The sequence below is a fragment of the Rousettus aegyptiacus genome, unplaced genomic scaffold (genome assembly GCF_014176215.1).
Source record: "Rousettus aegyptiacus isolate mRouAeg1 unplaced genomic scaffold, mRouAeg1.p scaffold_m13_p_4, whole genome shotgun sequence".
Classification (NCBI taxonomy): domain Eukaryota; kingdom Metazoa; phylum Chordata; class Mammalia; order Chiroptera; family Pteropodidae; genus Rousettus; species Rousettus aegyptiacus.
Genome location: NW_023416307.1, coordinates 53,885,104 through 53,911,131, shown reverse-complemented (window position 1 = coordinate 53,911,131; position 26,028 = coordinate 53,885,104). Strand labels below are relative to the sequence as shown.

At 38.1% G+C, this 26,028-nt stretch overlaps 1 protein-coding gene across 6 annotated transcripts in view; it reads left to right on the top strand.

Annotated features, from left to right (window-relative positions):
• The window catches only part of CD86 (CD86 molecule), a 67,283-nt gene that overhangs the window by 32,489 nt on the left and 8,766 nt on the right, over positions 1 to 26,028 (top strand). For 4 of the 6 annotated variants that reach the window (XM_036219252.1, XM_016120007.2, XM_016119998.2 and 1 more), the window contains exons 4-7: positions 1,733 to 2,041; positions 4,801 to 4,947; positions 11,593 to 11,638; positions 12,912 to 12,982. In XM_036219252.1, the coding sequence (XP_036075145.1) occupies positions 1,733 to 2,041; positions 4,801 to 4,947; positions 11,593 to 11,638; positions 12,912 to 12,982 (573 nt within the window). Of the gene's footprint in view, positions 1 to 1,732; positions 2,042 to 4,800; positions 4,948 to 11,592; positions 11,639 to 12,911; positions 12,983 to 13,549; positions 14,632 to 26,028 lie in introns of those variants that run through there. The other 2 variants (XM_016120025.2, XM_016120035.2) reach the window with 2 other exon arrangements.

Here is a 26,028-nt window from a genome sequence, read left to right as displayed (position 1 = left end):
GGCATACCAGCTCCTCTGTTTCTCTAGGTTTTTAAAAGCCTAAATGTCACCACAGGTTTTTTTTTAAATTATACAATAAAATTAATTATTTTTATTTTGATGTAAAGTTCTATACTTTAACTTATGTATGGATTTTGTAACTACCACTCTAAACAAGATATAAAACATTTCCAACAGCCTAAAAACATTTCCTCATGCTATCTCTTTATAATCATACCCTCGCCACACCCATAACCTCTGTTTTGCATTCCATAAGCTTGCTTTTTTGAGAATGTGTAAATGGAGCCAGTAAGCATGTAACCTTTATGACAGGCTTATTTTATTCAACATAATGCCTTTGAGATACATTCAAGTTGTTGCGTGAATCAAAAGTCTGTTTCTTCTGATTGCCCAGTAGCATTCTATTGTTTATCCACTCAGCCCATGAAAAGACATTGGGTTGTTTTCAGTTTGAAGCTATTATAAATCAAGCTTTTCTAAACATTCAGGTACCAGTCTTTGTATGAACATAAATTTTCATTTCTCTAGGGTCGATACCCTGGTGTAGGATTACTAGATCCAGATTAATTGTTGATGAAAACGAAAAAGGCAGGTTAACATCACAGAGTTTCTGAAACCACAGAGTAAAGCAGAGGCAAAAATAGGAATAGAGTGAGGAGTTGCTCTCTTTAAGCTCCCTGTGACTCAAACTAGGCTGCATTTGGAGCATTTAACCGAGTGCTAAATCAATGTTTTCAAAGTATGGCCAGGTACTATAGAGGAATACGGTGTGTTTTACGTGGAACACAGTCAGTTTTGTTTTATTTTAACAGTTTTATATTTAGTTCAATGTGTATTAGAAACATTTTGACTGACTCATGTAATCTGTCCTTTCACAGATGTTGCTACTGCTACAATAGGCAGCACCATGGCATTCCACCTTCTACAGACTACACAGAGTATAAGCAGAATGCTTTGGTAGTGTGTTGATATAGCAAAACTTGTAAAGATGGCATGAAAATCACTGAAGTTTCAGACACCATATACTAAATTATATATTAGTGTGTAGAACCTGTAAACAACCTTGTAACTATAGAAGGAGAGCAATGATATGGCTGGCAGAAGGGACTAGGTGTCAGTGATCTTCAATAGCCACAAAAATCTGGATGACAAACAAGGCATCCTAAAAATGGCTGGGTTTGCCCAATAGTATATATCGTGAAAACACCTTGACAGTTGGGCCCAACACCAGTATTCTGAATTTCTAAATCCAAAATGCCCACCCACCCATTTACTATCATCCTACATGGGTTTCTGGAAGATATGACCCCAAGCATGCCAGTACCATGAACTCTGTTAGTTCCTGGTGGAACTTTGGTCTCAATCCCTTTCTGTTCTCTTGGTCTGGTGAGCTGGAAGGTACCACATGGGACACATGGATCCTAAAGTTAGACCACTTCTCCTTCCAAAGACTTCATTCCCTAAAACAGTGGCCTCATTTTAAATCTTTGGTGACTCAGTTTCAGCCCTTCTATCGCTCAGAGAGCATCCCTTTGGTTTGTGTACAGGAAGTACGCATGGCCCCAAACTCCATTACTAAAAAATAAATGCAAGTTCCTTATGTGGCTTTCACCATGGGATCCCAGGTGTGCCCCTAGAAAGTACCCAGATCAGGTACCTAGCTATTTGCTTTTCTCTTCCGGATACATCTAAATGAACACTGACTTTTTTTGTATCTCTATTCTGTTTTCAGCTAACTTCAGTCGACCTGAAATAATGATAATTTCTAATAGAACAGAAAATTCTGACACCATAAATTTGACCTGCTCATCTATACAAGGTTACCCGAAACCTAAGAAGATGTCTTTTGTGCTAAAAACTGAGAATTCAACTACCGAGTACGATGTTGTCATGAATATATTTCAAAATAATTTCACAGACCTGTACAACGTTTCTATCAGCTTGTCTATTTCAGTGTCTCCTAAAAGAAATGTGAGCATCTTCTGTGTCCTGCAGCCTGAGTCAACAAAGATACAGCTTGTCTCTCAACCTTACAATATAGGTAAAGCTGCTTCCCAAGACTATTTATTTTATCAGGTATTATACACAAATGGTTATGGCAGATTATCCAATGTTCCCTGATTGCCAAGAAACTTCCAACTGAGCTCTTTTTTTTTTTCTTTTTTTTTTTTTTTTACTCTTAGTAAGGACTCAGTCAGAGGGCTCCTGCTTCATCTGAGTGCCACAGGGTCCAGGAGGCTATGAACCTATGCCGCATTTGAGGAAACATGTTCTTAAGCCCTGTAACTGAAATGGTCTTTTGGGCTACCTTTGGATAGAAGATTCTGAAGTTTAGGTCAGAAAATGCAGGATTTATCCAAACTAAAATTCTTCCATTTTTTAACACACACACACACACACACACACACACACACACACACACACACCATGTATACATACATACAGCTCTTATTATGATTACAGAGCCATTCTAGACATTGTTGGTACAGAGGTGAAAACTAAAAGGTATAAGACCTTCTCTCTGTCCTTGAGGACCTTCCAATAGAATTAGAACTCCATGAGGTACATACTTGAAAATTGGATTTTAAAAAGACTGGATCGGAATCTAAATTATATCCCATGGAAATATGTGACTAAATTTAAAAACAAGAGTGACAGAAAATCAGTTTTGTAGGCAATCAGACATAAGCAAGTTCTTTGAGAGTCAGGAAAGTTTTCCTAAAAGAGATAGAATCTCATAACGCAAAAGAAATAATTGGCTTAATAAGTGTGGTGAAGAGATGACAAGTACTTAGACATATGGTGGCTCCCTCAATGGGAAGAAAAACTCTGAGATAGCCTCCAGGTTTAGAAAGTGAGAGGACCACTATTGATTAGCAGTATCCAACATGGGCACAGGTGGTAGTGGTGGGCTTTAGCACCTTTGTGTCAAGGAAAGACTCAGAAGCAGAAATCTCGTGATATGTTGTCAAAGTAGTATGGAGACCAGTCCAGCTATAGAAAAGGGCTGAAACTAAGCAGTGTCATCTAATAGGAGCCTGCCATTTTAAAGTTGCAGCTTTGTCCTTGAGGGAATGCATCTGTATTTGAAACCCCACTTTTGAGGTGCAGTAACTGCAAGATTCGTACCTGGAATAAAGGCTCTCTGCCCCCACACTGCCCCCATCATTGCTTGTTCTGATCCTTACCCCTCTCCCCACGTACTTGCCTCATGCTTGCCTTGCTGGCCTCTTGCTTCGTCCCCTCCTAAGTCATCCTTCCAACTCTTTGCTCTATCCTCTGGTGTTGCTGCATCCTGTCTCTTGATGTCTCATTGTTAATCATGACTTGGTCTATGGACCCATCCTTATGTACAGCCCCTGGGGCCAATACCTACCAGCAAACTTTACCAGTGGGCCAATCCCCTCTCCTGGTACTAATTTCCTCCACTCAGACACCTCCACCTCTGAGAGTCCAGTAAATGGTGAGGCCTCCCAGCCTTCCCGGGTTGCTTCTACTGTAGCTTCTTGGTATGATAAGAGGCTTCTCTCTGAAGTTCAGCACCTTTTTAGAGCCACCAACATCACCACATATAATATGCTCTGGGCCTTCTGCTATTGCTCCCACAGTCTACAATTGAATAGGTACTTGCTACCACTATAACTTCACCTTTCTGCTGTTTCTCAACAACTGCCCAAACCTTCCTAGCTACCACCATCTTCAGAAAAGTTTCAGCTATAGCTGCCTCAAGAAGATGGGACTTGCCTCTCTGTGCCCTTATTCTATGGCTTGATCAAAGTTGGGTTAGACCCTGAGTCCAGGAACTTTTTTGGGTGTCAAAAGATAGTAGTTTTCATTTTAACAAATATAACCCCCTCCACCACCTTTATTGGGAATGCTAAATGGACTCAAGTGGAATAAACTAGGACAGACTCAGAAAGTGATGAATAAGGCCTACAGTGCCAAGAATTCCTCATTTTAATGCCCCAAGAATGGGGATTGGATCCACAAACTACAGCTAAGCTAATGGGAGGTCAACTGGTCCTATTTTCCTGATTAATTACCAGAACTGTTCCTAGAAATGTCTATAAAGTAGACCACTCAGTTCTAAGATTTCCTCCCCCAAAGCCCATTTTTCAGCTTTCTAGAAACTCAGGAGTCTCCGTGCAGCTCCTGACCTTCCAGGAGCTGATTCTGACTCTGATTCCTGAGGGCATTAAGAGATAGTAAGGTTTTTCTAGTAGGTGAGACAAGCTGAAACCCATGCTTGAGGAACTCTGTTGTGTCCTCAATAGAAAAAACTAACAAACAAAAAACAACCTGGAGGTAGGACACCTATGAGGAAGCTGCTATATTTGTCCAGGTACAAGGTATCTGGAGCCTGATCTAAAGATGATAGTGGATGGAGGAATTATTACAAAGGAAACTTTAGGACCTGGGGCCTGATTACATATAGGGCCGAGAAAGCAGGGTATCACAAAGATGACTATACATTCAGAGCCTCAACACAGGTACTTTCTCCAGATTCCAGAACCTAGGGCCAGGTGGACCCTCTTCTGGATCATAGTAATTATCATCCCAGCCTCCGGGAAGGGAAGGGAGCTTGGTCCAGGGATTTGGCCAGAGGCACTGGCTTGGTTCTTGGTTAGTTGCTGAAGATCCTAAAACAGAGACCTTCTGTGGCCTCATTTTGTGGATTTCAGCTTCCTCCAGCAGTAGAGCCCTGGGGAGATGCTGGCATGTAAATAATAGAACAGTGGTAATTATTAACCTTTTATAATCAACCTTCCTGGCTGATTGAAAACCTGTGGTCATTTCTAGATGCAAAGCCACCTATGCTACCACCGCCTGCCCCAGACCGTGTCCTGACTGTGGCCTTACTTCTACTGTTTATCTTTGTGTGTGGGGTGGTCTTTCTAATACTAATGAAAAGGAAGAGGAAGCAGCCTGGCCCCTCTCGTGAATGTGGTGAGTCAGTGCTTGTCCCCTCTGCAGAGCGCCACTTTGTAGCTACTTCTTTATCAGCGGCATTCTGGAGCTTGTTTGCCCAGCTCAGACTGGCAAAAAACAACAACAACAACAACAAAAACAGGTGGTTGGAGGAACAGGTTTCCCTTCTGGACCCCCATAGATGGGACTCAGCAACTGATAACGTGGCTCTGGATTTCTAGGAAAAGGCAACATTTCTAACCTGAGGTTTACAAATACACTGCCGGCTTCCAGACAAAGCGCATTATTCCTTGCTTTACCTACCTCACTTCATTAGGTTACTGTAAGAATTCAATGAAGTAAAGGGCGAAGACATGGATAAATGTTAGTAATTATGGACCCAGTAGATTTCAAGTAGGGAGGTGAGAAGGGTAGCATTAGATAACCATAACATTTGCCTTCTCATCTCTAAAAGTCTAGGTTTCATGCTCCTGCTTTTCTTTAGATCGTATATATCTTTCGCCTTTTAAAAGTCTGTTTCCTGAGAAGTTAGATGAATTGTTCTCCCACAGACTTTTAAAAATAATATTAACTTTTGTTGATTAGGAGGTATTACCCATTAACAAATATACTGAAAGTAAAAAATCACTTATACTTCCACTAGTAAGAAAAAATTATTATGATGACAACACTTTAGTATGTATCTTCCAAATTTTTTATGTATAAATCTGTTATTTACTATATAAATAAAATAATATCATAAGGACTATTTTTTACCATTTGGATAATAGCATGTATTTTTTAACTTTTGTACAAAATATAGAATGAAAATAGTCAATATCGTTAAATATTCTTCTACAGCATCATTTTAAATGGCCGCAAGATATTACATTATGTAGATACACCTCAATTTATTTAACCAACTCCATATTGTTGGACACTTGGGTTGTTCCCACAGTTTTACTATTGTGAACAGAACTGCATTCATCAGCCTCCCCACTTCTGTTATAAAAGTGGCATGTGTTTAAAGGGGGGTAAGGCGATTCCTGACTTTATAATAATCCCATGCTTATATGTGGTTTGGGCTGTTTTAGGTGATGCTGTAAGATAAGATTGAACTTTATCTCAGTAATTGCCTCCAGTAGAAGTTTAGGTGGTGTTAATAATTAAGATTATCTCCTTACTCACTTATGGTAAAAAGTACTAGATGAGTAATGCTTCTGGTCGGCATCTTATTTAAAATTTCAGTGTACTAATTTTAAGATCGATCTAGAAAACGGATAACATTATCACTCATTTATTTCATTTTGCTGTATTTAAAAACAGGATATTGGGGAGTGATTATCCAAGTTCAATAAATTAACACAAAGCATATGGCAAAGCAATTCAAACTGCTAAATAGGGGGTGTACTGAGAGATTTGTTTGATACAAAAGTGTAAACTTTGGAACATAGGATCAGATATTGGGATATACCATACTTGTCCAGGTTTGTCTTTTCAAGGTGAACATTTTGAGCTTGTCTTTCTTTCAATCTTATCATTGTTAAAACTGGCTAAATGTGCAGAAGCAACCTTCGGCTTAGGAATAAGCAGTCTCTTAAATTTGTTTTCACATTGAAATGATTAGATTACAAAAAAAAAAGAAAAAAAGAAAGAAAGAAAAAAAGAAAGAAAAAGGGATGGAGAAAGGAGAGGAATGTGTTTCTTCCCCCAAGAGCCAATTAGAAAAATCCAGGAGACTAGATAAGGGCGCTAAAGAGGAGGATGTGTGTTTACACGTGAGAGAAGTTGCAAGGGAGTTTAAGAAGCTATATGTGTGCATGTGAGATTGTCAGATTGAGCTGTGAGTGGTAAAAGGCAGAAGACAACAGAGAGCACAACACATATATGACCCCCCTTCAACAATGTGATAAAGAATACTGGTAGGAAAAAGTTGTTTGGTCAGACCATCACCTGTGCCAGGGAGTTTGGTCAAAGAAAAGAGTTTTGAGGAAGAGAGATGTGCCAAGAAATTATGAAATGTAGATATGAGATGTTTGTAAATTTGGGTTCTATAACTTTAGCAATGTCTGCATTTGCTTTGTGGATACCTCTGGCATTGGCTATATGATAAACAGAATAATGCTCCCAATAATATGTCCGGTTCCTATACCCTAGAAACTATAATATGTTATCTTACATGACAAAGGGGCTTTACATATATGATTATCCAGGTGGGCCAAATCTAATCGCATGAGTCAGAGAACCTTTTCCAGCTTGTTTAGAGGATGAGAAAGAAGGAGAAGAGATCCAAAGCTTGAGATAGGCTCAAACTACCATTGTAGGCTTTGAGGATGGAGGAAGGGGCCACAAGCCAAAAAATATGGGCAGCCTCTAGAAGCTAAGAATAGTCCTCAGCTGAGAGCAAGAAAATGGGGATCTCAGTCCTTACAACCACAGGAACTAAATTCTGCCAACAGACAGACATGAAAGCAGTCATAATCCATCCACAGAAACACAAACTTACTGATAACAAGTAGAAACTTCTTCAAAAATGGAGCTTCCTCCTAATCCAATATTAATCCTTTCTTCAGGGTCCTCAAACTAACTTAGAGTCAAAAGTTCTTTCCAGTGTTTGTTCAGTAATTACAGTGGGTTTTTTTTTTTTTTTTTTGCTTCAACCACACATTTTAAGCTGTTAATAAAAGGGAAATGCCATGATTATTCTAGTTAGTTTCTAATCTCTCTTCTCTTTTATTTAATTTTTTTTTCAAAATAAGGCAGATAAGGCATAAGAAATTGTAACCTTGAATTACTGTCTTTTCCCATTCAGAAGCTACTTTATTAGTTTACTCATTGGGGAGAAAGGCTAAAATAGCTCCTCCTGAAGTTTTACTTCCTCATTTGGGTCTGTGTGACTGAAACCCATATGTAATAGTGTCCTAGCAACCAATAGTTTTTATAACTTGCCTCCCTCCACCAAATCTGAAAGAGTCTCAGCTCTTTCAGGAATGATTTTTTAAAGGGCAAATGTCTTTTGCAAAATAAACCGTTTTTATCACCATTTAAAAAGAAACCTTCGCAGGGCTTAAAAACTAAAAGTTGGTGATATCATCACATCTGCCCTTCAAAATTCTTGTAATCAGGTCCAAAAATTTAGAATCTGTGTTTTCATTTTAAAATCCAAGGTTTTTTTTTTTTTTTTTTTTTTTGAATTGGTGATGGTTTTGTCATGGGTATAAAAGAATAATTTAATTATTCTGCATTGGTCTATAGACATCTGAAATACTCTATTCAGCTGTAAGCACCATTATTTTTAAGAACTTTCATAAAAATAGAACCTAACCAGATTTTTTTGTGTCTGGAAGCTCAGTCAAATAGGAAATAGCTCAAGTAACCAAGGAAGCTTAGCCAGAAAAAAAAAACCTTGAGGAGGACACTGCCTTCAAATACCTGAAGAGCTGCTATAAGGTACAAAAATCATATTTAACTGTGGCTCCAAAGGGCATCTCAATGGGTGAAGGTTATAAGAAGGTATAAGGAAATAAGAGACTTTTCTAACAATTAAAGCTCTTTTAAAATTATGTGGAAGATATAGCACTGTTATATCTCCTCCCTCACATGAAGAATTAACTGCTACAGGAATATCCTTCGCCCATAAACAACTAAGATCAGACGAACCATAACTATTTCCAGACATTGAACAACAGGCTGCAGAAAACTGTAGTCCCAAAGAGAAAAGGTGAGGTGAGCCCTATGATTGCTTCAAACTTATGCCTGGAGTCAGTGCCCAGGCTGCTCTGAAGGTAGGGGGAGCCCTGATACCAAAACTAGAAAAGCATTACAAAAAAGGAAAGCTACACACATCTCTTATGAACAATCCTTAGCAAAATTAGCAACTAAAATCTAGCAATATATTAAAAGTATGATCATCATGATAAAGTGGGGTTTATTCTAGAACTACAAAATAGGTTCAACATATATAAACCAAACATTAAAATTCACCATGTTGACAGACTAAAAGAAAAACTCATGTAATCATATCAATGCATACAGGAAAAGCATTTGGCAAAATTGATACCCATTCATAATTTTAAAAAAGAAAGAAAAATTCTTATAAAAGTAGAAATACAAAGGCACCTTCTCAACGTGACAAAGAACATCTACCAAAATTCTTCAATTAGCATCATATTTAATGATAAAAGACTGATTGCTTTCCACCTAGGATCAGGAATAAAGCTAGAATGTCACTCACTATTTTTGCTCAACATCATACTGGAGATCCTAGCCAGCAACAAGTCTAGAAAAAAAATAAATAAAGGGCATACATATTGAAAAGGAAAAAGCAAAACCCTCTCTTTCTCTTTTATTTTATTTTATTTTATTTTATTTAATTTAATTTTATTTTATTTTTTTGTGGCAGTTAACATGATCATGTTTGTAGAAAAGCTTAAGGAATCCATTAAAAGCTATTAGAACTAATTGAGTATAGCAAAGTAACAAGATACAAGGTCAATATACAAAATCAAAAGGAATTGTATGTCTATATACTGATGACAATTGGATACTGAAAAATTTAAATATGATTTGTATCATATTTAAAGTAGTATCAAATAATATTAAAGACTTGAGAATAAATTTTTTAAAAACAAGTATAAGGCTTGTATACTGAAATTAAAACACGTTACTATTCAACAAAAATTAAAGTGACTTAAATAAATAGAGAAATATGCCATGTTCATGAACTAAATATTAAGATATCAGTTCTCCCCAAATTGCTTTATGGATTTAATGCAATACCAATCAAAACCCTGGCAGGCTGTTTAGTGGAAATTAAAAAGCTAATTCTAAAAGTTATGTGGAAATGCAAAAGACCTACAATTTACAAAACAATTCTGAAAAAGAAGATGGAGGATTTATACTACTTTATTTCAAGATTTACTATATAGCTATTGTAACAAAGCAGCATGATATTGCTGAAAGCACAGACATATCAATCAATGCAACAAAATAGAGAGTCAAAAAATAAACTCACATGGTCAACTGATTTTGCCAAGGTAATTCCAGGCATAAAGAATAATCTTTTCAGTAGATGGTGTTGGGACGATTAGATAGTCACCTGGAAAAATATGAACCTACACATCCAAAAAATAGCTAGAAGTGGATTATATATCTAAATATAAGAGCTAAAATTAAAAGACTTTTGAAAAAGAGACAAAAACAAAAACAGAAAATCCCTGTAACTATACCTTAGCCAAATCTTAGATAAGACACAGTAAGCACAAACCACATGTCGTAAAAATATAAAATCAATAAACTGAAATTCATCAAAATTAAAAATGTTTGCCTTTCACTTTGTTAAGAAAATGAAAAGTCAAGCTGCAGGCTAGGAGAAAATGTTACAGAAATGTCTATCTTTGGAATATATATTACTACTCAGTAATAAGAAGACAATCTATTTAACAAAAGGCAGGGAGAAAAAGATTTGAACAGATACTTAGAAGAAGATATATATATACATGGCCAGTAAGCATAGGTACACAGTCACAACATCAGTAGTCATTAGGGATGTACAAATTAAAACTATAATGAGATATCACTACACAGTCACTAACATGGCTAAAATTAAAAGGACTAATAAGAACCAAGTTCTGGAGAGGATGTGAAGCAAATGAAATTCTCATGCGTTGCTATACAGCCTAGCAATCCGAGATATTTACCCATGAGAAATAAAAACCATATATCTACTCAAAGGCATACACACAAATGTCCATAGAAACCTTCTTCATATAATACTGCAAACCTGACATCCTGAATTTTTATCAGTTGGGGAATGAATTAAAAAGTGGTAGTATATTCATACAATGAAATACTGCTGAGCCATAGAAAGGAATGGAGTACTAGTAACAAACCACGACATGGATGAATTTTAATAGCACAGACATATCGCGTGCGCAATAAAGCTGACTATCTTTACATACACATACACACACACACACACACACACACACACACAGCCAATGATAAGAAGTGTTCAAAACCATTAGGGATGTTGTTGAGGGGATTTCTGTTGTCCCTAAATTCCTCTATGGACACCCAGGTTAACAAAACCTGCTGTAAGGCTCTGAATGGGGCACTAGCACTGTCACAGTAGTCAACCTACAAAAATTTACACCCCAAGTTGCATCAGTAGCAAGTTCATACCAGTAGCAACTCAGGCTTTTCGGAGATCTAGCCAGCTAGAGATTTCCCACTTGAGTCCGTCCATGCAAGATTGGTGTAGTATTTGGTAGTGCCAACTGGCTAACTCATTTCGGTGTCAACGTCTTTCAGATTTCCTTTTCGTACTAAGCCTTACTTTCAGGAAAAGATTGGAAATTCTTTACTGAGCACTAAATAATTGCTAAAATCAAAATGTATTATCCCTCTTAGTATTATTTTTATTTCAGCAAAGACTAGAGCTCTAAATGAAAAACCTATACCCAACATTAAAACTTAGGGCACAGAGAACAAAGAACAGCATTTACTTTTTGGATGCAAGGTGTTCCTTCTCAGTCCCCCTGAAATTGCAAGTTGCCATCTATTCCACATATAAGGCCACAACGATTTCTCTCTGAGTCCTAGTTCTTTGGAGGCTCTTCAAACTTTCCCTCTTTTAGTATCAATGGGCAATACATTTTCTGAGGTGGTTTTGGTTTTTTTCAGAAGCCAACAACATGGAGGAGAGAGAGAGTGAACAGGGCAAAGAAAGGTAAGTCCTGACCCTACAACATTGTTGAAAGGTCCAATTCCCAAAGGTTCTGTAACTTGAATAGGCTTATGTCAGAGGCATGCTGAGACCTCAGCAAAATGAACTAATGGAGAGGGAAAGGAAAGTAGTGCTAATTAGGACGTAGAGGAAAATGTGTCCTAGTGGTACGTGGATGGCAGCATGTCCAATATACAGTGTTCAATGGGCATGGCAAGCTCAGTCACTGTCAAGTAAAAAATTAATACCACTGGTGCAAATGGGCTACATCTCGTTCACCATAGTAACTCAGTACTTAGTACAGTGCCTGGAGTAGTGGGTGTCCACGTATGGAATGAATAAATGAATACATGAGTGATAACATATTCCCTCTAACCTCTGTGCCTTTGCATCTGCTGTGCCCTCTGCTTGGAATATTCTTCTGCCACTTGTTCACCTCATTCTTCAGACGCTAGCTCAAGCAGCAGTCTCTTAAAAATCTTTCCGAAACTAGATTATATCTGCTTATTATACTGCCATGTAAATCCCTGTCCTTTTCCTTTATCACACCAAGTATACTTACATATTTGTGTAATTATCTTATTAAACTTTATAGACTAAACTAAACTCTATAGGGGCAGGGAACATATCAATTAATTTCATTATTGTGCTGCCAGCACAGTGCCTGGAATACAGTAGGTGCTCAATAAATATTTGTTGAAAGAATGAGTGTATGCATGAAGATTCCTGGTGATTAGACCTTTCGAAACGATGCAATCAGATTATCTGTAACTCTATCCCCCCTGAGAAACTGGGCTTATCAAGAATATCAAAGCTTTGGCTACATGGTCATGGGGTCAAAGCAACCCTCAGTGAAGAGCCTGGTCACAAAGACACGGTCATGACCCCAGAGCGCATAGCCCCCGGGGTGTCCAGCACTTTTCTGGATACACCAGCCACTGTAAGTCTAGGATTCCTAGATAATGAGCCTGGGAGCTGAGATCTTGCCTGCCCCATCAGACTCAGTTCAGAAGTGGTTCAGAATGATCCAGAAATGCCTGCAGAAAAAGGAAGCAGGGACTTAGCATAGGGCAGGGGCAGACCTAGACCAAAAAACAAAAAACAAAAAGAGTAGTTATTGAAGGAAGCCTGAATGACACTTCGCCTCTCTCTTTAATAGTTCGTTCCCACTTATTACTACTGCAATGACCCCCTATATTCTGTCCTTGTTGAAATCTAGAAAGAAAAATGGCTCTATCGTGAAATCTCACCTAATTCTTTTTTTTTATTTTTCCAGAGTAGAAAATCGTGCATCTGAAAGATTTGACAAAGTCCAGTGTGATGTTAACACTTCGACGACAGCCTCAGGTGAAAAAGAGTGCTACACATTTTTAACTAAAGAGTAAAGTCCAGCTGACTATCTATTTTTTATACACCTCCCTTTTCAAGTTTTTGGCTGGCCTTCTTATCATCTCTTAATCCTTTCTAGGAGACAAGAAATTATCATTAATAAATCTGGGGCCTCCAGAACTTCCTCTAAGTGAAATTGTCTCCATATAATTCAAGCTCGGCAACCTAGGCCAGAAGCAGATTTTAACTGCTTCCTTTCATTTCAGAGCTTGTTGGCCAAGCCACCTAATTGGCTCCTGGCTCAGAAATATTGTTTAGCACTAACACTTCCTGTTTCAGATTTGGCCTCTTTTCTTAATTTTACAAATTATGTTTTCTGTAAAACTCCTATTTCCTGGAATAGTGGCTGTTATCTACCCTGAATTCTGAGGTATACCTGTGACTGAACACCTACCTCTTCAGTCTGAGTGGAAGCTACATACTTTATTGCTTTATAGTGTTAATATTAACAGTTTCAAATATAAAGAAATGTGTACTGTGATAATGTAATTACTATGCTCTAAGAAAAGTCCACTCTCTTCTAAGAGTTCTCGTCCTTCTGTGAGGGTCAGTGAGGAAAGCAGTGGCCTAGAGTGCTTACAACAATGAGAAGACAAACTGAAAATTTGAGAAACTAGGAAAAACGGAGATGGAACCAGCTCTGAATCCTGTAGCCATTTCTATATGGGCTATGGCTAATATTGAGAAGGATCCACATTCCCAGCAAGCTATCAATAAGCCTTAGCAGAGAACACTGGATAAAGCAGGAGAGTACTATGCATCGTGAACTCTACTTCTTTTCTTGAAAAAGATGAACTAAGATGATGGCCTGGGGCGACTATGCAAGAACCAATAGAGAGATAACAATACTCAAAAGAGAGTAAAAACGATCTTGACCAATAGAGATGCCCATAAATGTTCAGTCTGTCTAGTTCTTCAACAATCCTTGGGGCAAACAACAGATGGACGATTTGTTCAAATGGACTTAAGACAAACAGTAGTTTCCTGAACGCTTTGTGAGGGGTTTGATGATACCTAAGTTGTTGTGATGTTTCACCTGGCTGGAAGCAAAACTTGAGAGAAAGAGCTATCATCTTGATAAAGGGATGAATGGAAGGAGGCTTAGGACTCTTTCAACTAATGGCTGAGAGACCAAGAGCTGGAGTGAAATTTGAAAGAACAGGATGCAAATCATGCAGAGGCTGATTTAGCCCACAAATGCCCTAAGGAAATATCTGCTGGCCTGGAACAGTGCTAGTGAACTTGTGTCTGGGGACTGTCTATACATGTCATTCTCAAAAAACAGGAAAACTGGGCTCAGGAGAGAAATGTACTAGCCCAGTAGAAATGAATTAAGAGATCCTGGCTCTAAAGCAGCATCACTAAAGGATGCAACAGCCTCAGTCCCACCCTAGAGAAAACTTTGGGAGGCCCAAGCTACAGAAATAGTTCTGTAAACCCTAGAAGGTTGCAGACAGCTGTGCTAGCCAAACTTGTCCTTGTATTATTACCATTTACGTGCTCCGCCCTGCCCCTGCCTTCTTTAGACTCTAAGCCTCTTGTTACTTCCTAACGTTTTATATGGAATAGTTCTCAGTAAATTTTTATTAAATTGATTTAAAAGTCTACATTTTCTGCTTCTACTTCAGCAATCCTACTCAACCCTTATAGTCCAATGTTACTCTCTGTCTTCCTACTGTACTTCCTTCTTTACGTCTCTGTGGTAGCCCCATTCTCTTGTCACCCTTGCTGGAAGCCTTTGACTCATCCCAAACCCTCTCCTCTTCCCTTTCCCCTAACCACTGTATGAAAAAGGTGTGTGTGTGGGGGGGGGGGAGGCTAATATAATTCTATATGTTTATCTTAGTAATGAGACATAAAAGATCATATAAGAGGGGTTATTTCTGAGAACGAATGGAAACTTTAGAGTTAAGGAAAGAATACCTTTTTTTCAGTTCGTAACCTTTTATATTGTGTAATTTTTAAATCATGTGCTTATATATACACTGAACAAAGGCTAATATAAAAGTACTCCTTAAAATATCTTGATTACAAAATAAATTCACAGAACTATATTATATATTTGTAAATTGCTAAGAGAGTAGATCTCAAAAGTTCTCATCACAAGAAAAAATAATTTGTAACTATATGTAGTGATGGACATTACCTAAACTTATTGTGGAATCATTTCACAGTATATGTTTATATCAAGTAATTATCTCATAAACCTAAAATTAATGTTATATGTAAATCATATCTCAATTAAAAATAGATAAATAAATGCAGAAAAATTCTGGAAAAACAGAAAATTGTCTAGGATATGTCTAACTTCTTCACCAATGGATTTCAGGCACCTAAAAGACTACCTAAAAACTATTTGTTTAAAGATTGAATGAGGCATTAATATGTCCTCTGGTTAAAACATCCCTCCTTTGTATATGAAATTCTCCAGACCTTATGTGTTCCATGTCTGGAGAAAAAAAAAAAAAAAAAAAGCCAAGGAAGGTTGAAGGAGGTCATTAGATTCAATGATAGTACTAACATTACTGGCGTTTATCTTGTACCAGGGACTCCTATATCTTTAAATTCAGTAACCCATTTAATCCTCATAAAGACCCTGTGATGTCGATATTAGAATATAATGATCATTTTGCTGATGAGGAAATAGGCGCAGAGAGATCAAAGCAATTTTCCCAAGGTTGCTAACTTAGTAAGTGGAGTGCTGGGGAAAATTTTGCGAAGCATCACCCCTTCAACTCCCTTATTTCCCAGCCTCATGCTTTCTGGCCATAGGAGAGACAGCATTTGGGTTGGTGGCAGATTGAGTGCCTATATCACATCTTACACTACACTGCTTTAGCCCGCCAAGGTGGTGCCTCCAGAGGACCCATTACTGAGTTTTCCACAAGCCATTCCATTGTCTTATAAGGCCAGAAGCTGTGGATGATAAGGTACTTAATCTGACCAGTGAAAATGAGTTTTTGGGAAGAAGGAAAGTGAATTATAATTGCTACCTCCAAGTCTTCCCCTTCTGCCCCTACCACTTATTATTCTTTTGTAATCCACCTTCTTTTCTGCCATTCTGAAGCCAGTTTCCTTTACCCAGTGCCCTCACATTTGTTAACCCACGCTAGAAAGCACAGTCATCTCTGACTACTGCCTTCTGATCTTTCCCTCAACACCCACTACCCACCTCCACCGTACTGCCACACTTGGTCATCACCTGGCCAGGCACGAATCCCTCCAGCTTTAGCATCCACCTCTTCATTTCTCAGTCAGGCCCTTGTTTTCTCATTCCATGAACATGGCAATCACCACCCAACTGACCCCAGTCTACTATCTCTTACCCTGAATTCTGTCCAAAACATCAAAAGGAACAAGGAGGCAAGTAGTGAAAAGAAAGTCTCCCTCACATTTCTTTTTCTTAAGCACAAAGAGGCAATTCCAGTCTCCAGCTGTTTATGTATCTTTCCATAGACACACTATGCCTATATGTGTGTGTGTATAGTGTATATATACTTATACATACATGTACATATAAATATATATTTACTTTATTTATATTATATACTATATAATATACTTATTTTATACATTATATAATATCAATATATAATATATATAATCTCCTTATTCAAGCAGATTTGGTTTTATTCTACACTTAAGCAACCTAAACAACCTAAACCTAAACTCTTGCTAAAATCATTAAAAGAAACACCAGTTTTTATTGTAATTCATCATGTTACAAACATATTTCTTTATTATATCAGTTTTCATTCTCATCCATATACCAATGTGGATCTTATAAGAAAAGTGAGGTTCCATTGGTTTTCACCATGGTTACCTGTTCACTCAAGGAGGAAAAATACATTGCTGCCCTTACACACAAACTTTTAAACATGCTCCAATCTGAACAAGTTATGTCCTAGGTCTGGGGGATAATAGTCACCCTTAAGTGGATCTCCTGTTTCTTGCATTTCATATATTTGTCTTTCTTAACATATTCTCTCACTTTAGTTGTACATATCCATCAGTAGCTTTCTGAGGAAAAAAAAATATGTGAGAAGTAAATTTAATGAGATTTTGTGTATCTGAAAATGTCTTTATCTCTCTTATTTAATTGATTATTTTGCTCGATATGGAATTTTGGGTTAGAAATTATTTCCATTTTCTCCAGCTTCCAGTGTTGCTCTCGAGATATCTATAAATATTCTGACTCCTTATTTTTTTTATTTGGAAGCTTTTATAATCTTTTCTTTATCTTCATTGTTCATTAGTTTTATAATAAAGTGCCTATTCATCCACTGTGATTAGCATTGAAATTGCCTTTTCTATCTGGAAACTTACATTTTTCACTCAAAAGAAATTTTCTTGAATTATTTCATTGATTATTTTTTTTCACTCTATTTCTCTAATCTCTCATTCTAGGACATTGGATTTCAATGTTGGATCTCCTAAGCTTATCTTCCTGATTTCTTATCTTTCTGTCCTCTTTTCCATCTTTATGTCATTTTTTTCTATTTCTTAAAGACTTCCTCAACTTAATTTTCCAAACTTTCTGTTGTGTTTTTGAATTTCTGCTATCATATTTTAATTTCCAAGAGTTCTTTTTTGTTCTCCAATTTTTTTTTACTAACTATCTTAATGGTAGCAATATCATCTCTTAACTCTCTAAAGATATTAATAATAAGTTATTTAAGTTTTATTTTCCTTGCATTGTCTCTGTATCCTCCAAGCTTTTTCTTTTTGTTTATTTGCTTTGGTCTATACCATCTATGTGTGAGACTTCCTCAGATGTCTAACAATCCTTGATTGTCTATTCATAATTAAGAATAAGGAACTAAAAATTTGTTTGGAGGATTTGAGTCTATGAATGAACTTGCTAAATTTAGCTTTACTATAAAGGGATATGGGCAGGCCTTTCTTGGGAAACTATCTTTAGGTCTTTTGGGGTGGAGGAATGGTAGTTTTGCAACATTTTACCTGGAAGGGAGAAGTCTGACTATCAGCATTTTGGGAGCCAGGTGAGAGAAGAAGTGTGTGTGTGTGTGTGTGTGTGTGTGTGTGGTAGTGGTGGGGTTGCTGCAGTCTTTATCAAGTATATATAAATTTACTTGATCCATGTGTTTTCAGTATGGAAATTCCATCCTCAGATGTGTGAGATGTCTCTCAATTCAAACACTTTCTGTTTTACCCTCTTCAGAGAACAAGACTCCAGACTTCTACCAGGGTGAGAGAGGGAAATTGCCCAATGGTATGGAGTTGAAAGGACAGCTCAGCTCTAACTGCTTCTACCCAGTATTCTTTATTTTGGTCTTCATCTTTCTCCTAAATCTTTACCCTCACTTGGTTACTAATCCTGTCAGTACCTGGGGCTTCTCCATATCTCCTTCTTCTTATTGGAGTCTTGTTCATCATTAAAGCCCAGTTCAAATCCCGTTACCTCTGTTGGTCCACATACCTCACCACTGCCCAGACTACACACAGATGACACCATATCTTTATAATCCAAGAACACCCATTCCAGCAATAATTCATTCTTGTTCCAACACTTTCTTTCCCCACCAAGCACCATGATTGTTTATTGGCCAGTTTATAGAGCAGCTCCAAGTTTCTCCAGGGGAACTTCAAGCTATTGAATAAGCAAGTGTTATTCTGTTGGGCATATCCTTAGACCTAAATTCCTTGGTCTGGGCAATTTCATGCTTTACATGCGAGCTTCTCCCCAACAGTCCTGGCTTTCAACCACCCAATTGTATCCTGTCCTTGCTACACCCCTTAAACCTGACAATCAGCTCCTCTTTTCAGTTTATAACTTTACATTCCCACTCTAAGTATGACTTGGATGCCCTCCCTAAAAAATGTTGCCTCTGGCCATCCGGGATAATCACCCACCCACCCATCTCAGCCTTTGGAACCCATTATTTCACAGATTTCATACCAGACTATCTCTTCCCATCCAATAGGAAGCAGGATTAACAGAATACATGATCCTTCACAGGAGGTAGAGGTATACCCTGTATCTATCCTTCAATTTTAGTAGACATCCTTATTGACTAAAGTAAAACCTCTCATTTTATGAAATAGTATACTTTTAGAGCTTAAAGGAGCTCTAAAAGAGCCAAACAATCCTTGTCCCTCATGGGGAACTTATGGAGGCTGGGTCCCACAGGAATAGGGAAGCAGGGTCTGGAGAGATGGGAAACAGAAAGCAAAGACTCACAGAGATAGTGGGGTGGTGGCAAGGTTAAAGTAGAATAGAGCAGGAAAAATGTCCATTCATGGCAACATTTCTGAAACTTGATGCACCTTAAGTTTGACAGCATGTAACTAAACGTTTCAATTATGTAGGCAGTTATCTCTGTTCCTTATACATTTCTTAAGAAAGTATTTTCCTGCGAGCAGTATTAAGGATAAAAGGCATGACAATGAAAGAGACAGAGAAGAGATCACAATCAGTAGTTTTCACATTTTGTGAGGAAGTACATAAGATTTCCCACTTCTCAAATTATTTCCTATTAATCTGCACTTTCAATTACAGTAATTAATAAATTTTTTTAGTGGCCAAAGAAAAGGAAATACATCTTGATATTTGTAGGGCCCTATACCTGTAGAGTCTAAATAAGAATCACGGAATTAGGGGAACTATAGATGCTGTGTCTTGGGTCAAGGCTGTCTACAAAAAATGTTTTCAGAGAAAACTAAGTACCCTAGCCTTCCTCATCCTGGCATCGATCATATTGTTCCCCATTCATATATACACAAGGACAATAAAGTATTTTTATATAAACGAGTATAACTTGACAAAGATTAGAGTGCTCAGTACTTTTTAAGTGTTTTTATTATGAAAAGATACCTTTTTAAAGTATACGTGAACTTATTTCAGAGAGTAACTCTTCATCTGGGCTCTTCATACTACTCACAGCATATGGGAAAATGGCTTCTCTTCCCATAATCTGATTGTATATCATTGATTCTGAGATTAAAATATGTGAACTCATGGGTTCTCTAAATATATAGAGTACAGAGTAAAAAGTTACTAAACTGTGCTAACAGTCTATTAGAAATGAAAGAAATGTAGAGAGCATCCATTTTAGATGTCAAATGAGAGCAGAGAGAAGATAGCCATGATTAGAACTCAGGTTCCCCAATCTTCAGCCCTCTACTCATCTTGTTAGCTGAAAGAGTTGGGAAGTGGGTGTCAACAGAGTATAATTCAGCAAGAGCATGGACTTTGTGTCATACAGACCTGACACTGCTATAGTTGGCACGTGACCTTGGGCAAATTACTTAATCTCTCGGAGTCTCGGTTTCCTGATGTTTAAAATAGGGTTAATAATGCCTACATACCTCATGAGACCAAGGGAAATCCAAAAGACATAAGGATTATACAGTTGAGGAGAGGAGAGAAGAGGAAGGGAGACAAAAAGAGCCCCAGCAAACATGCAATTGTGTAGTTTGTTATAGCAGGGTGGTGTTAGGGTGGTGAGGAAGCATTAGTAGTGAGAGAATGGGAACAGGAAGCCATCATGGAGTATTAGGGGTGGGTGTGGATTCTGTCATGTAGCATTCATCCCAGAAGTCCCTCCACACTCTAATGAAAGCTGAAGATACTTCTACAACTCTTCCTACATCGGCATCACTTGAAGAAGTCTTTCTCTCTCAGCATTTCAACCAAGGGACTGAGATGATTTATGCAAGCACCTTATGCACATGAGACTTTTCCATCTTACTGTCTGAGGCCAAACCATCTTTCAAAGACCTTCCTTATTTTCCCTTTGTCAAGATTATTTCCAGACATTCAATATCTACTTCCCTGTCAAGGTAGCAGAGAGCTCTGTCCTTACTAAATATAACATGAAATTCTAAGTAGTCAGGCTGAGATAAAAAGTGGATCTCTCAAGAGCCAAGTGCTACCAGTCAAAGGTTTGAGAGACCTCTTAGATGGTAGTCATGCAGAGGATAGTTTGTGGAGACTGGGGGGTGTAAATTGGAGGCAGGAAAACCAGTTAGGAAACTGGCAAAATTGGCCTCTTCAAGTATGGCATTTCTAAGAAGTTGAAATAGAAGAAGCCTCCTGACATTTCCAGACTGGGTCCTGGTACTGAAGTTCATCAGACCAGAGGCAGGGGCTAATGGAGTTCACCACAGAAGCAGACCCAAATGACAGGAAAGGGAAACTTAAGAGAGTTTCTTTAGGAAAGATGACTACAGGAGTTCTCTGTGCTCAATTAGAGCGAAAGAAAAGAAATCCTAAAATATGAAGATGGAAAGTCTACATGGTCAAGGCATAGCTAGCAGGCTGAAAATGGTATACATCACTGTCTTTGATTTAGTCACCAAGGCAAAAAGATCTTTTTCTATATCATAGACCCAGCATGGGGTTAGGGAAAAGGTTAATTTCAGATAAGAGAGACCAAAGACACAGAGCAGGAAGCAAGGACTCTCTACTTCTACATCACTGACTACCAAATATTAAAACTATTTCTTAAATTCATATTCGCAACCCAGAGCATATAACGAAAGCTTAACACATGCCAGGTTATGCTTACTGTGCTGACTGGTAGCACAAACTAGTTATATGCTGTTTCCACCAGTCTACCTGCCACTTTTTAACTGCACATATCAAGTATTTGCCTTCAGGCATCAGACCTCACCACCTTTGTAAAAACAGTTGAGCTATGTACACTTGATGGGAAAACATCAAGTCCCTTTCGTTAAAAAGAAAAAAAAAAGAAAAGAAAAGAAATGAAAAGCCAACTCGAATAATCAAATCCATCCTTTTATGCTTTTCTTTTTTACCGATTTACTAATTTTTCCTCTGGTTTTCAATTTATTTGTTGAACTTTCTTAGAGTCTCAGTTTGAGACTCTCACTATCAATTTAAAAAGAAAGAAAAGGAATGCTTTTTTACAATGTTAAAAATAAATTTGTTCCTGTGTCCAAAGCAGCCATGCATATTAACATGTGTGAATGTCCTCAGGGTTTAAATAGTCTTGGATGGAAAAAAAAAAAAAATACTGTAGCAAGACAAAAAAAAAAAAAAACAAGATGGCAGATTAATGAGAATTTTAAGAATTTTCATTCTCCCTGAGTAATTGCTTATATTCAGAACTTACTAAAAATGGTTTATTTGCAACAAAAAATATGGGTAAATCATGAAGAAAATCTTGTATCAGGGTGTTAAGCATTAGAAATAATTGGCAAAATTTCCCAAAACTATGTAAGGGAGTGATGCTGCATCATCATCATCATCATCATCATTATTGCTGTTTATTGAGCACACCATGTGTCAGCAATATGTTAAAGAGCTTATATATACTATCTTGGGAAAAAGAAAAAAAGTTCGTATCCTCTTGTAGAAGAACTTGTTAAGAACTCATTTAAGAAGAGAAAGGAGAACTGTAATAAAGTAAGGATAGGAGAATTTGGAGAAAATTTTAAAAATTATGAAGACAGCAGAAGCGTGATCCAGTATTTTGTTGTATTGGGACAGGATGGGGAGGTACAATGTGAACCTAAATTGACCTACACTAATACCCTGGTATAAGTGATCACGAGGAGAGAACTAATGGGAGAAGAACTGGTGGCACTTGGAAATAATTTATCCTAAAGAAAGAGAGAATCCAGGCATGAATATTTGATTCAAGAATCATAGAACTATTATCAAAAAAGAGTAAGTTGATTTTGAGGAAACTATTATATCTGTCACTCAGCTTATTGTCTGATTCATGCTTAACCCAAAGATAGAGCCAGTCCTAAGAAAGCAGATCCAAAAGATCAATCCTGGTGATATCAGGCAGGTCCCATCAGCCACCCCTGAAACAAATGTACTCCTGGGTTCTTCAGTTATGTGAGCCAATAAATTACTTATTTCTCTGTCTCCCTGTCCTTTACTCTTCCTACTCCTTTTTCATTCCTCAAGTTGGTTTTATTCCTCAGTTCAGACTTTTCATTCTATACAACAAAAATATTCCTAATTGATATATCATAAAACAGAAAAGTCTTGGCCTAGCTGAGTCCAAAGTCAAAATCAATATTTTCAGGCCATTCTCTTTCTCTAGCTTTTTTATTGGCTTAGATTTTCTTGGCATGTTTATCTCCTTTCTTATTACAGTCAGATTTCTTCAACACAGCTGGCAAAGATGGCCATAAGCAGCTCCAGCTTATGTCGTCCAGAACGTTTTCTCTGTTAGCTCCAGCAAAAATATTTTTGAGAAAATGCACATTGGGCTTTTAACAGGACCAAGTATTGTTCTCCCCTGTTTGCTCCCCAAAATCCTAAAGGAGTAGAGTCAGTCTAAATCTAAGTACGTGGAATCGGGGAAAGGTGGTGGTATAATGGTTGCCGTTGGTGCCACACCCAGTTTCCCTTTACCTGGCCAATGTGCCCATTCCCCAGATGCTGTGAATGTTGACTGATGATAATCCATGCCTGCCCCCTCTCTGAGACTTGCCCTTAGTCAAACAGGAACTTCATCTCCTAATTAAATCTTTATTTAAATTTTGATTTTATCATGATTTTTAGATTAATTTTGACTTATTTAAAATACTGCATTAAAATTGGTTACTGAGTTTTTTGGCAGCTCTCAAATTCTACCCTGTTCACTTCACCCTAATCCTGGCCCTTGCTAAGAAGCTACAATCCAGGCCTCTGGCACCCCCTCTGAGAGTAGGCCTCATCCAATAATTAACTGATGTAGGGGTACGAAAGGTTGATCTTGTTGCCTCGAAATGGGCTAATGCTGCAGTATAATTTGTGTTCTAGAATTCCACATGGAATTGGAGTCTTCATTTAGTCTCCAGCTAGACCACATCCTTGCCAGTCTTTATTCCTGCCCTATTCCTAACTTCCTCACTCTCTTTTCTTGACGGTATTCCTGGCAGGTCACCTCGATAAGAGTCTGTCTTCAGCTCTGCTTCTAGGGAACACTACCCAAGACAGTCGACACCAGGAAGGGTCCTAGGAAGTAAAAACTAAGGGTGAGATTTTATAGTTGGACTACACACTAGTTGGATAACAATGAGGACTAGGTTTTTAATACTGCCTGGATGTTGGGGTAGTGGATTACTTAAGATCTACCTGTAGTGAGCTATAGTGGAATAGAGATACAAGGGGATGTACTAACTGGTACAATATCCTAGCATTACTGTTGCGGCGATCGGAATTCTGGTAACACACACTTCTAGGTCCATATCACTGATGAGGAAATGGATTTCAATTCAGTGAATATGAGAAATATTCATTTATTAAAAACACATTGTGAGATAGAAGATGGGTCAAGCCTAAAACTGGCTAACCACGGGGAAATAAAAATACATAAGCTGTAACCCGAGGGGAGGCAGAGGCCTGAGTTATATTTAGCGCTGCGATGGGTGGTCCAAAGGCATTCTTAGGTGATTGGCAAGTGAGGTTGTTTTGATTGACACATGATTGCTATATAGCTCTTTGCCTGGGGCACATGTGAGTACCCAGAATTCAGTCTGTTATAATTAGATTATGACCTTCCAGGCATAAACATAGTATTATAGTGAAGCTTAATTGTGGGCAAACTAGGGTAGTACCTTCTGCACAGGTATCTGTAGCCAGATTAGGCCAGCTAAGATTATGACCCTCCTTTCCTTTGTCTCAGAGACATAGGAGGGATTCTCTACCTATCAGTAGAGTGTTCTTTGGGCAGTCTCTGGGCTGGGGCCCTATTCCTTTGTTCCCCCTGTCGCTTATGTCTGACTAGCTACCTAACACTAGCGTGAAAGTTACCTGGAAATTTCTTAAAAATTTCTAAACTCAGAGGAATTCACACCTAAGAGTAATTACATCACAATTGCTAGGGGTAGTACACAGGTGCTGGTGTTTTTAGAAGCCCCTAGGTGATTCCGTTGTCCTGACAAAATTTAGGAACTGCTCTCTAAGGCAATTGAAAGGTACAGGAGCAATTAGTTGTAACTGTATGGAAGGACTGTGGAATCTGATAGCTCTCAGTAATCACTACTGATTCTTTGCAGAGAGAAAATCACAGGCTCAGCTCTACTAATCAGCAACTTTAAGCAGTGAATGAGCCAGAGTCTCTTCAGGGCATTTAAAGAGACACTCATTTCCTGCAACCAGAGAGGAGGCACAGCTGAAGATCAGGCTGAGGATTAATGAGAACTTTGAATCACCTGAACCCTCGGACCTACAGAAATAACCAACTTTCCTTTGTTGGAAGATAGAGCCCTTCTGCTGCTTAAAGGCTATAAAAAGGTCTCGAGTAAGGCTGTGCTTTACAGGTAGTGTTGCTAGATAAAGTGCAAGATGCCCAGTTAAGTTTGAATTTCAGATAAACAATAAATAATAGTTAGTATCCTAATCTCCTTATCCTACATTTTTATTTGCTAAATCTGGCAATTCTATTTTCAAGGCAATCCTTGACCTTTTCAGAATCTGCCTCCACCTCCTTCTGGCCACTGAACACTCAGTGAAGATCAAGTCTCAGCCAAACCTGACTGAAGAAGTACCAGGCTTACTAAGAGAAGAGAGAGAAAATATGCTAAGAGAGCTCCAGAACTTGGCAAGCCTCTATTGGCAGGAACTAGGAAATAGGCCTGGGAGTATCTCCTGGGGCTACTGGATCAAGGGAGGCAGAAATAAATCTAAATAAGGGATTAACACCTGCTTATAAAAGGGTCCTGGATGACACTTCTAATATACCACTGAGATGGTGCTTGAAGATTGGAAAAAAACAAATGATCCCATAGCAAATGGCAGTAAAGATGCCAGATCTGCTATGGCAAACTGTGGAGTAAAGGCTCAAAAGGCTTAGAGAAGTTGGAATGTTGGTATGGACCTCTATAAACCTGGAAAATTTATCACTGTCTATGTCTCTCAGGAGGGCCTGGAAGATACTCCATTAACCAAGGTGGTAAGAAATATGCTGGTAAGAGAGAGACTTTCACGCATTGTTAAAAGGTCAGTAAAATCTATTCTCTGTAGGCCAGGACTGACAGTAAAAGATGCTGTTACAGAAGTGGGCTTCACAGTATCA